Here is a 16344-nt window from a genome sequence, read left to right on the forward strand (position 1 = left end):
CAACAACATCCCGAAGCAAAAAGATTGGGCCAAGCGGGAAAGAATTCTAGGGATTTTAAGAATTCTTACTTCAAATAACGAAACATAATTTTACAGAATTAACGACGAATCAAATAAGGAAGCTACTGTGGTGTGTGAAAAACTTTTAGTGAATCGACATTCTGGGTAATTTTAACTATTTGTAATTATTTTAATTAACTGGAAAGTGGCTATCTTGGACAAAGTGAAGTTTTGTGTGTTGGTGATTTCTTTTTCTACTATAAATGCCTCTGATGATGGCTCCGTGGTGAGCCGAAACATGTAAGGCAGGTGTTGACGAGGTGGAAAACTTAAAAAAGTGTCACATTTGACGGAAGGAACTTGATTGTTAATAGATTTTTAGTATTTCTTTTGTGGTTATGAGTTCTTGTAATATTCCTTCTGGGGACTGTTGTCTTTATTTCTTAGATAATTTATACCTGATTTTTTAACCTACTTTACTTATTTGGGAAAAATAAAAAGGAGGCTTATGAGATCGCCTTGCTGTCTGTGTGTCTGTCTGTATATCTCCCATCAATTTTTAAAAAATAAAAGGGCACCTGTGAGATCACCTTGCTTATTGTGCCTCACCCCACAATTTTTTTTCTTTTTCTGTGTGGAATGTGCTGTATCAATACAAAGTAGCCAATTAGTTCTGCAAGAACTTTTCTCTGTGTTCAGAAGCGTGACTGCGTAGATTTATACATGCACTCCCCCATACGACTTCATGGCGTAGTGCTTAATTAGTTGAGCACAGGGCCAACTTTACCTTGTCATTGAAGATAATTAGGTCAGAGGAAGTGGATTTTTGATTTGTATGGAATTCTAGATCTCCTGATTTGTTGTATGTGGGTAGGTTCTAAAAAAGTGTAATCTGTTACTGGTTTTGTGCTTGATAGTAAACTTTAGTTCTGAATTTATTATTGCAGTACAGTGTTTCGGCAACTAATGATGACTGCTTTGCAGCTGAAGCAGGCAGTGTGAGATAGAACTGAAACTATAAAGTTTTAACGGCATGTGTGTTGGCTAATCCCAAAACCTTGAATGATGGACACAAAGAGGATGCATCTCTACGACATACTATAAGACATGAGTATGATGTAGACCTGTATTCAAATGAAAGAACAATGGAATATCATGAAATATTTGTTATATTCTTCTAACTCTTTGTTTAGTCCATGGGGTCTACATTTTATCCATATACTGTTGAATTTCTATGTCTTTGACCACTATGCCTTATGCTGTAAGATAAACAACATTTGCAGTTTGGAGTGTATGACTGTATGTTTTGTTTACTTTCAGAGCCTCAGTCAACCGGTCAATATGGGAGAACGTAAAGGTACCAATCATTACTACCCTCCTGACTATGACCCCAGGAAAGGTGGCCTTAACAAGTTCTTGGGAACCCATGCCCTCAGGGAACGTGCTAGAAAAATTAGTATGGGTATACTTATCATCCGATTTGAAATGCCATTCAACATTTGGTGTAACGGATGCGGGAATCACATTGGCATGGGTGTTCGGTAAGTGACCGGCTATTTTATTGAACTGAATTTCATGTATTCTGTGTCGAAACATCAGTGTTTCATTCATCAGATTGTTAATGTCACTACTAAAATAGATGTAGATTATATTAATAATTTGATTTTGGTTAAGACTGAATTTAAGTTGCTATCCCATGACAGTGGAAAGTTATGTGCATATATATCATTACGTGTATGAGTGACTGTAGACCGAACTTGGATTGGTAATTGGATTTATTGAATATTTACTGATTATAACTACAAATAACTATAGTGCTGTCGCTAATCCACACAGTCTGCAGTTCTTGCATAAAGGGCAGGATGTTACAATTTCAAGTTGAAAAACTACATATGATCATAAATAAAGTAAGACACATAAAATAAAAGAATATTGAATACTGACTGCAGAGAACAGGATGCAGTTGGTGCTAGGCCTGATTCTGTTTGAAAGCTTGTCATTGCACAGAACACCAGGTTTAAAAACATCAGCTGTCACAAAACTTCTGAAATTGATTCAATATAAGACTGTAGCAGTTAGTTGGTGCATAATGCGTAAGTTCAGTGCATGGTAGCTGTTAAATGATTTGTTGGGCAATATTTAACACACATTATAATGTGTGTATTCTTTTGGTTTGTCAACTTTCATTAATGTGAAGAGCATCTGTCTGGCCTGCCTAAGTAGCCAAATTATTATTAGCCGTCTCTCAGGTTATCACGTAATATTTTTCCGTGGAAAGAATGTTAATTGTGAGTTAGGCATATACATAATTGAGCCAGAGCCACATCTGCTAGTGGTTTGATGGCATATGTAATATTAGAGAGCCATGATGGGGTCATATTTTTTGGAACATGGATAGCCGAGCTGAGAGAAACAGTTATTATGTGTGGGTAACTAGATTATGTATTCATCAGCAGTACATATCAGGTGACAGTTTTCTTATAAAAAAATTATTTACGAAGTATATTTTCAACCAAATTGATCATGTCTTAATACATAAATGGTGGTGATATTATATATGATTGGTGCTAGATACTTCAGAAGAAAGATTTAATCTCAAAAAATTAAAACACTGTCAACTTCAAGTTTCAAATAGATCTGTAGCTTTGGAATATTTAGATGAAAGTGTATACAGCAGTGGGGTTTTGGAAGTATTACACAAATGGAAGGGCCAGTCCAAGAACGGGTGGCTCCAGTTCTGACCAAAATATATTTTCACTCTTATGTGTGTGTGTATATATATACACGCATGCACACACACATACACACACACACCCGCCCGTCACCAGGGGACATAAGAAACATGGACCTAGTCTTCCAGCTTGGGGGTTGCATATAAACCTGGCAACTTTGCTCAGTAAAAAGAAATGAAAAGTGGGTGTTCTAAATCAGACACATCTGACAGAATCTTCTAAGGAAGGCTGTGGCTCAAAAAGGGCTGTTTTGACAGTGGGTGGGGGGGTGCGATATATATTGCTTCCTATATTGATGGAAGAATGGTGTGAGTCACCTGCTTAGTGATACTTTAACAGTAAAAATGGAGCCATGCCATGGAGTGGTTTTAAATGAGTGGTTTAAACATGTTTTTGCCTATTTTCAGAACTGCTGTTAAAGTGGAGCCACATCGTTTTTGTGATTTGATAGTGCCTGCAGTTGAAGGTTTCATATTAATTTAAACCTGAAAATGTTTGTCATATTCATTTCCCAAGGTTTAAGTAATTTATTCTTGAGAGAGAAGACATCACCGAGTTTTATCTTTTCTGTGCATTCAGTTATAAGTCAGACATGCTAATGAACATGAAATGATTTATCGATTTCTGAAATATGTCCTTGAAGGAATATTATCTGGTAAGCATTTATTCATGTTCAGTGGCAGATGTATTAGTTACCTTGCAAGCTAAATGTATGTTCCTTTTAGCATTTTAGTTTAGTTGTTTCATAATATATGAAAATGGATGTATCTGTGCCATTGCAGGTATAATGCTGAGAAAAAGAAAATTGGTGATTACATCACTACCCCAATCTGGAGCTTTAGAATGAAATGTCATCTTTGCCCCAACTATATTGAAATAAAAACTGAACCAAAGGTAAGGCATAACATCTGTACAGCAAGCTAATTTTCCTTCCTTCATTCTAGAAACTTCATAATTTCTAGCAGGTTACTCAAAGTCGTAGTCTCATAATGTAGACATAGCAGCTATGAATAATATTCTAATTTTTTATATTAGAATATGATATGTGATAAAACACTACAATAAGGAAAAGTATGTAGTGAAGTCTTCTTGGGCAACCAGCAATATGAAATTAGCATCCAACATTTCAGAGACTGTTTTAAGTCTCCATCATCAGGGGTTGATATGAAGATGGAGACAAGACAGTCTCCAAAATGTTGGATGCTAACTACATATTTATGTGTCTCATCACCGAAGGTGACTTCAGTACCTGCAGTCACCATGAAAGCTTCAAATCATGTGAAGAGAAAAATGTGCAACTAGATGAAAATTAAACAGGGTTTGTGTTGTATTAGTCATCTCAGTGTTTGTTCTCATAAATTTTTAATTATGCATTCTCAAGTTACATAACATTATTTCCCTGGCCTGAGCATTTTGAAAGTTAATGCTGTTCTGTTATATCACTTTGGGACAGAGAATATCTTATTACATTTTGCTAGTAATTACATAATCAGTCCATTTAAAATGGTGTTTCCATGTTTCAGATTTATTTTCACTTGAATGTGTCTTTTCTCTAACAAAATTTCATCACTTGAATATGATTCAAATGAAACCCTTATTTCAAACAATCATAATGGATGTGATATATTGCAGACAAGTGAATATATAATTGTGTCGGGTGCTCGACGACAAGAGAACCGTTGGGACCCAAAAGAGAATGAGCAAGTTGTACCAGAGGATAAGAGTACATCGAAAAGGCTGTTTGATGATGCCATGTTCAGATTGGAGCATGGTTATGGAGACAAGAAACAGGCAGATGGTATTCAGCCCACTCTTGCTAAATTAACAGCAAAGCGGCAGAAACTGTGGCAGGATGACTATGCTGCGAACTGTGTGCTGAGACAGCAATTCAGGGTAAGTGTCATCAGTTATTGTATATGCTGTCAGAATTTTACGCTGTGTAATATATGCATTACATAAACAAGTTCTGTTCCCACATAGTGCTTGTAGGCTCACTTTATGAAGCAGGGCGGTAAGTGTACGTCACAAAGATGTCACATTTATCTCTCTATCAATCTGTGCATGATGTAGTGCATCAATCACCATCATTGGTGCTAAATGGGTGGAAGTCAGATCAGATCACTACAAGGTTGTGAGGAAAGAAGGTGCATGGAACTAATTCAATATTATGTCAGATTTTGGCTTGAATATTATTGTTGCTGAACCTTCAGGTTCTGCTGCCAGGAAGTTAATTATTATTAAGTGATAAAGTGTATCTCTACTTTCATATTATTATAAAAGATTCCATTTTTACAAATCATTTCACCAATTGTGCTGCAGACTTTGCTGCTGTGGAATGCACACTTAATATTCCTCACTTTAATGTAACCCACATTAAGGATCCAGTTAATGCAGTCTCAGACTAATAATCTCATTAATAAATACCTCTTTTAGGTGTTTCCTCATTTTTACTGTCCATATTGTTTATCTAGCAGAGAAACAATAAATAGAAATATCGCTGTTAATCGATGTGGCCAATTCTTTTGTTAAAGTACCACATATATGATTTGTTCTTGTTTACTATCTCTTACAATGAATCTGTTCTTGAAATCATGGGAGGTGAATATCACCGAGTGTCACAGAATTTGTTACAGTGTTGTGAAATGTGTTTTGGTGTTGGAACCTACCACTCTCAGCAGTTGCTATGTAATCATATGACCATGTATGTGTTTTAATTGCATTATAGATCTTCCATTTGCTAGTGCAGGAGGGCTCTCTGACTGCTGTTTGATTTACTGCAAGGCTAGAGATGTGCCATGAATGAATAGGTAGTCCACCATGCACTTGTAGAACCTCATTTATGTTCATTCAGCAGCTATATTTCGAGAAATGCAGAGCAATTACTGTATTATTACTGAGCTTTTCAGTTCTCTTTGCTTCAGAAATTGCTCTTTGCTTGGTTTTTTATGTATAGTGTCTAATTTATCCTTGACAGTTCTTACCCATTCAACAAACAAAATTAGGAACATTCTTCCTTAGAAGATTGGAAATTTTCATGGTGACTGAAGACAGTTGAGTCTTCATGGGCAATCCAGACATGTCACTATGGAGTGAACTTCCAACAGTATGAAAACCGCAGCACTGTGAAAGGATTGTCTCCCTTTTTGTACAAGGATTTTTTCCCCCCTGCTTCACTTCTTTACCTTGTATTTAACAGCTGCTGCTCTGATAGTCCAAAATTTTATAAATGCTTGGCTATGTTTAAAACAGCAAACTTTGCTTTCTGAGATTTTTGGTCATTCTATGCAATACCTGTGAATTATGCACAGTGCCGAATTTTGTGTTTTTTCTGGAACATAAAGGAAACAGTTGGTTGTTTCATCCATCACAGAAGTTCTTTTTTGTAGAGACACAGGTGGCCTCTGAAATGGAAATTCATTCAGTGATGAGAATGTTCTCTGTTGGACATTTTCTGGAATGCTTCTTCCAAACAAAAAAGAAACTCCGTGGCCTGTAGTCCGCAAGCGATATATACCGACCAAGCGACTGCTGCTTGTTGGTGAAGTTTTTTTTTTTTAATTGCTAGTGGGGTGGGACTAAGTTCCTTGTACTGCAGCCAGTTCTGGCCTATTGTACCAGCCCCAGACTATAGGTGAGGGTGATTGTGGAGCAATTGATGGAATGAAGATTGGGAGGGGAAACTGAAGTAATAAGAGAAAACCTGCCCCAGCATCACTTTGTCCACCACAAATCCCGCTTGACCAGACCCGGGATCGAACCCGGGCCGCCACGTTGGGAATCTGGCAAACTAACTGCTTGAGCTATGGTGCTGCCGTTGTCAGTGAAGTTAGTGCCAACTTTTGCAGATAGTGGGTGTCACATGGTCAGCGCAACAGATCCCCACAGCTGTTAATCTCGGTTTACTAGACCAGAGCCACAATTTCCTTGAAATAGCTTGTTAATTATCCTCACAAGGCTGAGTGGGCCCCGTTCCAGACCCACTATTTCTCAGAAAATCATGAATCAAATCCCAGACCTCTGGATCTGTAGCCAGGAACTCTGACCACTAGACCACAGAGGCAGTCGGAATGCTTCTTCCAGATGACATCAGTGTCTGTGAGAACATAGATAATTGTCACCTCTTCTATGAATAGGGTGGAGCATATTCGAAGTGTATGAACAGTAAAAAGGTAAAGTTGTCCTCGTGCTTAACTAATTGAGCACTACACCATGAAGGTATATGGGGGAGTGAATGTATAGATCCACATTTTCTTGACCTCAGCACTAGCTGGAGGTGAGTGGTCAGCTTCATGCCCCTGCTGCTTTACCCCCTGGGAAAGAACCCCAGGTACCCATTGGATAGGATGCTGGGTGGGCCCCAGGGCCAGTCTGGACAATATGGAGAAGAGAAAATTCTGACCCTACTGGGACTCGAACTCCGACCCCCTGGTCGTCCAGCCCGTAGGAAGTCGCTATACCAACTTTGCTACCCCGGCTTGCATTTGAACAATGAAAATAATATTGTACATTTCACCTTCTATTCCAACGAGGGTGTATTGCCAGCACTTAATTGTGTGGACCATTGCATTATCATTACAAATTAATAGATTCTATTTTCAACATACTTTTAGTATCCAAACTACTGGCAGGAAATTCAAACATGCTTGGTTAATACTTTTCTCACAAGATTACATGTACAGTATTGTCACAATTTTGTGTGACTCAACAGGGTTTTGGATTGAAGTCACAACTTGTGACTACACCTAATTATAGTGCCATCGCTGATTTCCATACTTTACCAGTCACTACAGCACACACAAAGTTTGCTTTTTCTTCACCAGTCATCCCCTGCTAATGACTTCTAACAGTGGGGATTCTGCAACTGCATAGACCAAGTCTTCTCTTCACAGATTCCCTTACAACTCATCCACCTCACTCTGTTTGAACTCCCTCACAGCTGCTAACTTCTAAACTTGTCCCAGTTATCTCGGCTCAGACCACGTAGAAAACACTGTTCATTGTTGTACTCCGTTTCCATGGGAACATGTATGTTTGCCTAGGTATTACCCAGTAATGGCTGAATATACTTGTTAAGAATCTGTTGCCTGGCAGCAAATGTTGTTTTGTTGCTTGTTTCGAGGTCAGTACCCAGAAACAGGCCTTCACACTACAATGTTATGAAATTGTAATATTACATAACACCTGAAAGCCAGAGTAGAGGTCCATTACTAGGCATGGGTGTGATGTACGCAATTCCTCAGCAATAAATGTGCACAACAATAAAATAAACTTTGGAAGCAGTGTTTTCTGTGTGGTCTGTGCCGATGTTATGTAATGAGGACCGACGGGAGAAGTCTGTGTTAGGAGTGTGTCATAGTTCATGGTTAGGCATGAGCAGAGGAGTCTCCATTGTTAGAAGCCGCTGCCAAGCAGCAGTCAAATGGCACTGAAACATCATACTGGCCATGATGCTTTTTCCTCTGGTTTTGATGGTGTCCAGTCTTCAGTCTTTGTGAGTTAGGTCTTGTCCTGCTGTTCTCCAGTACTAATATACTGTATGGCTGTTACTGAGAATTAACTTATTCTGATTAATATTTTTTTTATGTGAATTAACTCCATTTTGCAGTAATTGATGCATTGTCACTTTCCAAAATTTGCTTGATAAAGGTTGACCAGTTTTTGTGAACTTATAAATTATACCACAGAATTCTTTTTCTAATAAAGCAAATGGAGAAAATGCTTGATTTTTTGTCCACAGCCCCAGATGGCATGTGATTTCTTAAAGTCTTTGTAATGATGCCATCATTATTGGCATTTATGCAAGATTTGAAGTTTTCACGGCGGTGACTATGAAGAATGCCATCTTCTAGGTTGTCGCACTGTGTAGATCTAGTGTGAACCGATGTTTTGGGGGAACGTATGGCCTCCATCTTCAGGGTAGAAAAATCTGCGAGCAAGCAACCAGCATGTGTAGGTGGCTGCAGACATTGGCACTTATTTATAAATTGCAAAAAGCTGTTTTTAACTACACTCAACTCTCGATTATCCGGGATAATGGTGGGGATGGAAATCATGATTAATCGAAAACCCAGTTAAGACAAATTTTATTAAAAGTAGTACTGTAATACTGTACCTTCATAATACTGTAGCCCTACTTGTATTTAAATTTATTCAACCTCATTTTTATGTCATCTCATGGCCTATTTAATACTTTTTTTACATTACACTGAAGTATGAATTAGTTATTTCAATCACAGTATTCAACAACATCCAACACTTTTTACGAATATTCACACTTAACACTTAAAAAATCAAATATTGTCGTTTGCTTTTTCGCGGCATTTTCCTTTTTACGGAAGCCTACATAATATTAGCTTGTCACTTAATAAACTCTTCTCTTCACTCTCAAGATAGTCTAGTAAGGGTTCCAAATGATTAAGAGCAGCACCATGTGATACTTTCTTACTAGCAGCACTGTCCACCTCTTCCTCATTCTCACTTTCTTCCCGCTCTTCTGACTGCACCCCCACTTAACTTACGATTTCGTCACTGCTTAACATTTCGAAGCCCGGCTCACACGAGTTACTGTTGAATACTTAACACAACACGCTTCATTTTACACCCTGACATTTTGCTAACGCACTTGAAGATCGATACAAAGAGACTAATTGGGGCGGTGTATCTGTCCTTGAAACTTTCCACAAATCCTTGCATTCTTTCACCCCTACCCTAGAACATTGTGTTAGTATAACGGGACCAAAAAATGCTGAGCTCGGTTCACACTAGTGCGAAAATAGTGTTACAACTCACCATGTGAAATAAAAGTTAATGAATATTAAACAACATATAAGCCTCAAAAAAGCCCCGGTTAATCCGGCCCCGGATAATCGAGAGTTGAGTGTACGTTTAATTACATTGAGCTTGTTTATTCTTCTGCTGAGTCATTCCTGTTTATCAAAAATAATAATAATAAAACCAGTCACATCAACTATCAAAGCCCCATCATCTTCTTCCTCATCCCAAAACATTAGTCATTCCTGTGTAAAGTATCAGCATTACTGCAATATGAAGAACAGCCCACACCATACTGTGCTTATGGATCACTCAAAATTCTCTTTGTGGTTCATGGTGAAGAGGTCAGTGAGTTCTGCAAACATGAATAGAATATGCAGATGATAAATGGTGAACAAAAAAATATCAGCAGAAATTTCCCCTGCTGAAACAAATGTCATATAATACTAATGCTGCTAACCATTAATTAATAGTCATCTTTTTGTATAGCCCTTAAATCAAAGTATCACTCTGTTATCTATAATTAGCAGAACTGGTGTGACAAACCATTTCCAAGATGAAGTCAAAAGTGTTGCTTTTTTAAAGTCATCCAGTTATTCAGGTATACATAGAAACAGAAGAAAGGGCTCTGGTACACATATATGTTTACTGAAATGCATCATTTGGGCTTGAGGTGCCAAGTAGTCATTTCAGTTTCTTAAGAGACAGTTAAATATCCATGAGACAGGATGTAATGAGTGTCCCTTATGAATGAAAGGCTGAATGCATCATAAAGAAGAAATGAGAGGTATGTTTTGCCAATTGACAGGAATATTGTGAATCAGGTTAGGAAGTTCATCTGTCACTCGGTGTTTCACTATCACAAGTGACACGTACTTTCACTGAACAATCCAAGCAAATTGTATTAAAACATCTGCCATATTTACATCCTGTTTTCCTCTGCCTTTGATGAGGGCAGGCGAAGCAGGTTTTCCTCTTCAGTAGTTTGTCATTTAAACCTGATGTAGCTGGTCTACTTTCTTCAGGTGATATCGTAATTCTGAATGTTGACGCCCCAACAGAATATAAAATTGATGATACAAAGGACAGGTTCTATGAAGAACTAGAACATGTATTTGATAAATTATTGAAATACCATATGAAATTTTTGTTAGGAGATTTCAGTGCCAAAGTAGGTAGGGAAGACATTTTCAAACCAACAATTTCAAATGAGAATTTACAGAAAATTAGTAATAATAATGGAGTTAGAATAAGTAAACTCTGCCACATCGAAAAATCTTACTGTCAAAAGTACAATGTTCCTACATCGTAACATTCATACATTTACTTGGACATCTCCTCCTAATGGGAAGACGCACAATGAGATTGGCCATATTTTGATATATAGGAGATGGCATTCAAATATACTTGATGTCCGATCATTCAGGGCAGCAGATTGTGATACTGACCACTACCTGGTTGTGACAAAGGTTAGGGAAAGACTGACAGTGAGTAAAGAAACAACACACACAGCTCATATGCAGAGTTCAATCTGAAAAAATTAAATGAGGTAGAGGGTAAGGGGCAGTATTGTGTTGAAATCTACGTGGGTCATTTCATAAATAATGCACAGGTTGGCAACAGTGCGGATTAGATGACACAACAACAGTGAGCCTCATGTCAGTTACAGTTCAGGGCTTAAGAAAGAAACACGTTATTTTGTTTCATTTATAATATACTCTGTTCTTAAATAACGTGAGTTAGAAATGGAGCCTGCACGGTTCTTGGGTATTGTGACTGTTGAAGAACAAAGGTTGTACATTAAGATCAAAACTTTACATGGAAAGAAACCGACAGAAATCCACAGTGCTTTAAGTGAAGTTTGTGGGGAGTTAACAGTGGACCGTAGTACAATTTCTCACTGGGCTAGTCGTTTTCATGGCAGTCATGTGAGCATAAATGATGATCCAAGGCCAGGAAGGCCGAAAACGTCAACAGATGAACGAAGTGTGAAACTTGTGTCAGATGCTCTTGAAGAAGATCGTCGTGTGATATGTGAGGTACTTTCTGAAACCACGGGGATTCCACCAACGTCAATATTCCGAATTCTGACAAATGATTTAAGGGAGAGAAAGATTTCTGCGTGATGGGTCCCTCACTGCTTGACTGCTGAACAGAAGCAGAAACACCTCAACATTGCAACCTTGCTGAAACAAAGATTCGACATTGAAGGTCAAGCATTCTTGTATCGACTTGTCGCTATTGATGAAACGTGGGTTAGAGACTTTGAACCAGAGCTGAAATCACAGTCCAACGAGTGGAGAGGTCCATCTTCCCCACGACCAAAAAAATTATTTCAACAATCTCAATCAAAGGTCAAACAAATGATGATCTTTGCTTATGATCACCAAGGAATCATCATGACAGACAGAGTTCAGTGCGGTAAAAGTGTCACAGCAGTTTATTATCGTGACTTATGCAAAATCTGTGCAGAAAAATGCACAAAAACCGACCTCAGTTGCTCGAGGCTGGACCTATCATTCTCCATGACAACGCTCGCCCGCACATCAGGAATGTTGTAACAGCTTTTCTGTTCTGTCCTTAATACTATATCTCTCTTAGTTCTGGGTAAGTTATTGAATACCCCATTTGGCTTCCACAAGACAGAATTACCCAGACATGGAAGAAGCCTATTTTAAATGCAGAGGGAACAAGAGCCCTTATGCTACACACAGTCAAATCTGTAATAGTAGTAGAATGTAAAGGTTCTGCAGCATAGATATTAAAATGGACATGATTCTGAGTGCTATCCATTTCCCATCCTCGGAGCTCATGTCCCTGAGGTCCATCTTAATATTTTCTTCTCATCACCTTTCTGTTTTTCCACATGGCCGTTAAGCACCTGCATTCCGTACAAATTTCTTCCTGTTCACATCTGAGCTACATGACCAGTCCATTCTGTCATCCTAGATTTCGCCTCATATTTATATTAGATGGCCTACATAAATAACAGAGTTCTTAATCATGTACATGTAATATACTAAATTGCCAGCTTATTTCTTCCTTGAAATTAAGAGACCATATTTCACAACCATTCAAAACAGCTGAATGAATTGTTGATTTATGTAACTTTATTATTATTTTGGTAAGCATGCCACCATACTGGATATAGATGGGTGATATATATGCGTTATGATCTTGTTTAATTTATTTAAAAGGTCTGGGAACATGCCACTGCATAAATATGTACATTTTAAACATTTTAAAACCACTTTTCTGTGTATCATCACTAGGATCTGTATGTAACCATAAATTCAAACTAAGGTACTTTTATAGGAAAAGAGCAATGAGTTGAAGGCAAAGGATGCGAAGGATGCAGCTATACTCCAGAAGTCAAGTCTGCAGTTAAACCTTCTACCGCTGTCAGAAGAAGATAGGTTGAAAGCAGGACAACTCTATGAGTCTGCTACACAATGTGAGTGTTCCATGAAAACAAAGTGCTAACATTCAAAAACTTTATGTACTCTTATCACACTTTATTTTAAGAGTTTCACAAATTAATTCAAAAAGCCCACAAAAGTGGACATGTTGGTTTGTTGCATACTCTATAGTTACTTTCTCTTCTATGTGGGAGTTTCACTCAGCACCAGGGATTGTTGTCATGAACATCTGTAGTAGTAAATGCTGGGAGAGTGCCTTAACCATTGGATCTTGACATGCTGAAGTTGTAGTGTCACTGGTAATGGAAAACCATTTATCTGAATTTACACAGGGTTAAATTGGCTGGGGCATGAACTGGCCACTCACCTTCAACTAATGCTGATCACTAGAATTGTTTATTTTCATTATAAAACAGTAATTCAAAGTAGTGACTTCTTTTACTTTGATTACAGATCATCAAGCAAAAAAGACTCCTAGTAGACAGAAGGCATTGAGCAATAAGTCACTGAGTTGCTTTGACGAATGCAGCAGGGGACCTAACATGGATAAAGAATTTGCAGAAAGTAATCTCACAAGGCTTATTATAATGAGTAGTATACGACAGAAGTCGCTCAGTGACAAAGATGCTGAGTGTGAGGACAAATCTTGTATTTTAGATGACAAGCATTCTGCTACACTTCCATCAAAGATGGATGAAGGAGTCACTGCTGATGATGCTATTGTTGGCAGTTCTGAATGCTCCAAGAGTATTAGTGAGAAATCAGAATTAGGTAGCAGAAATGTTCATACTTGTGATTGTTCAGTGAATACCAACAGTGCTGCCCATCCCAAAATGAACATTAATGCTCCCTTTTCCACCAAGGGATCTCTAGTCAGCCATACCATGAACTCAGAAACTGATATTCCGGTCAGCAATGTTTCATTGGTTTCACAAGATTATAATTCCTCCAGTTCAGATGACAGCAGCTCTTGATAGGCAGATATGACCTTGTGGCTTTTAAAATGTTGGAGCAGTTACCTGGAGTGCCAATAAAAGCTGGTCCATGTGAAATCTGCAGGTAAAAGATCCAAAAGTGATGTAGATTCATTTCTGATGGCTAATGAAAATATTCATTGACTGTTGCACTCCAGGCTTACCTTCTTCCTCTCATATTTTTGATGGATATTCATATGTTAACCTCCTTCATGCCAGTAGCTGCTCATTGCCCTAATTAAATACAGTGGAACCTCACTTAACGAGCATACTTCGTTCTAGAATCTTATTCGTAATGCGAAACACTCGTTAAGCGAAACAATTTTTCCCATATAAATTAATGTAAAATACGATAATGTGTTCCATGCCAAGAAAAATACTCAAAAAATTTTATGTATAACGTTTATTCAAAGAAAATTACATATACATTGTTAAGGAGCGTGAATCATCTTCATCTTTTCTTCTATGCGGAATGAACCAACCTGGAACGCGAATTCAATTTGCAGAAAACAAAAATAGTTAGTTTATTATTTATGATACATATCTAATTCTTCTTTACTAGAAAGCTGTGTAGAGACATTTGTTTTTGCCAACACTTCAAAATTTGGTGAAAATGCGACACAACATTATCATTAAATAAATTTGTAGTGCACATAGCCACTGCCTTATTAGGGTGATGCTTCTCAGTGTACGATGCAACAGTTTCCCATGCTTTCAGCATTTCTCTTATTGCGCCAGAAGATTGTTGCTTTGCTGTTACCTCCTCCTCCGCCTCTGACAAACTCTTCTCCACAACTTCTTGCTGTGTAACACAATGCAACTCCAAATCGTTGATGTAGACCGATTGTATGTGCGTGCTAGATCAGCCACGCTCACACCTCGTTCTCGCTTTTCAATGATTTTATGTTTCATTTCTACGGTTATTTTTATTCTCTTATGGCTGTCTTTTTGCTGCTCTTTCTTTGGGGACATTTTTACAAGGGTTATTAAACTTTGCACCAAAAAAAACACAAATAATATGTCTGAACACAAGTTTGGAAAAATGTGTGATCACAAGCGACACTAAGATGCTAGCGGAACGAGTGCTAAACACAGACTGATGTAGCAAGCGCACAATCCGGGACTTCCCCTCTCGTCACTCATTATGTGAATTACTCTTTATGAGTGGTGCTCATTAAGCGAGGCTCCACTGTAATGACATTCAATTAGAACTGTGTCTCTTTTACTAAAAATGTAACTCACGCCAAAGAAACCAATATTAAAAATATAAAATGAAGAGACAGATGAGTGCATCACAAAAATGTCATTCTCTAATTTGCTGTGTGCAAGATACTCAGGTGTAAATCTGTTATAAGATTAAAAAAAAAACAAAGTAACAATTGTCTTTTATACACCTGCATGTTGTGTGAGTCCTGTGGTTGTCGCACAATAAGATACTGTCCCAAGGGATTCACTTTAATGGCTAATTCCTAAAGCAAATGATAGTACACAGGCCAGTGTCACATTTATCAGGTATACACTTATCTTTGATAAGAATGGACCAGTTACAGTGCCACAATTGCTTTCCTCTGGGTAGTCAGTGCTTCTTACTGCTGGCTTCCAGGATGTTTATATCTGTCACAGCATCACAGCTTCCTAAGTGGGCATTTGCATTCTGTGGCTTAGTTGGATCAAGTCCAGTAAATTGCTGCTGGTCCTTGTCAACACAGTTGTTTACATCTGTTAAGAGTGCTGGATTTGAAGTTCTCACAACATAAGTATGAAGAGTTCTCTCTTCAAGGATGTAATGCACTGTAGTCCAGTGAAAATCAACCAATGTTTTATAAGGGCATGTTACCTTCTTCTCCAATAAACACAGACGCCTTATTGTACGATATATAAAGATACATATCTTTGTAATAACATAACAATATCCACACATTAACAACACGTACATCATATAAACTTACTACGTAGAAAGCTTCTACAATAAGACCTACAAACAACATACATGCCCATTTTTTACACTGTAGCAGTGAAACCTAAAATATTTAAGTTAACATACACATTCTTAACCTACCATTGGAAATACTTTAATATTTTTTAAACATTTTTATATACTTTTAATATTTTTTTTAATAATATATTCAAAAACAATCAAACTCCATGGTTTTAGTCTGCAAACAAACTGTACCAACCAAGCAACCGCCACTTGTCGGCAAAGTTAGATTCAACACATAAATTTTGATATATGATATATTGAGGCCAAAGTTTTATGTTAGTATATAATATGATGTGTTGCACCAATAAGGATCCATATCAGTACTTCAATGACTATACATATTCCTGTGTATAACTGCCTGATGATGGTCTTATATGACCAAAATATGTAGCAGCAATAAAGATCGAAATTAAAACTGAGTTTTGTTGTTTTGGCAGTAGACATAATTCTTATATACGAGGGGGTAC

General features: G+C 37.7%; 1 protein-coding gene across 1 annotated transcript in view; it reads left to right on the top strand.

The window, feature by feature from the left end:
• The window catches only part of LOC111870444 (coiled-coil domain-containing protein 130 homolog), an 18312-nt gene extending 4050 nt beyond the window's left edge, over positions 1-14262 (top strand). Inside the window, exons 2-6 of the mRNA XM_023862747.2 lie at positions 1321-1541; positions 3515-3626; positions 4365-4625; positions 12819-12957; positions 13376-14262. Of these exons, the coding sequence (XP_023718515.1) occupies positions 1342-1541; positions 3515-3626; positions 4365-4625; positions 12819-12957; positions 13376-13896 (1233 nt within the window). The 5' untranslated portion in view covers positions 1321-1341 and the 3' untranslated portion in view covers positions 13897-14262. The remainder of the gene's footprint in view (positions 1-1320; positions 1542-3514; positions 3627-4364; positions 4626-12818; positions 12958-13375) is intronic.
• Positions 14263-16344: the final 2082 nt, after the last annotated feature.

The sequence above is a fragment of the Cryptotermes secundus genome, unplaced genomic scaffold (genome assembly GCF_002891405.2).
Source record: "Cryptotermes secundus unplaced genomic scaffold, Csec_1.0 scaffold1558, whole genome shotgun sequence".
Lineage (NCBI taxonomy): Eukaryota > Metazoa > Arthropoda > Insecta > Blattodea > Kalotermitidae > Cryptotermes > Cryptotermes secundus.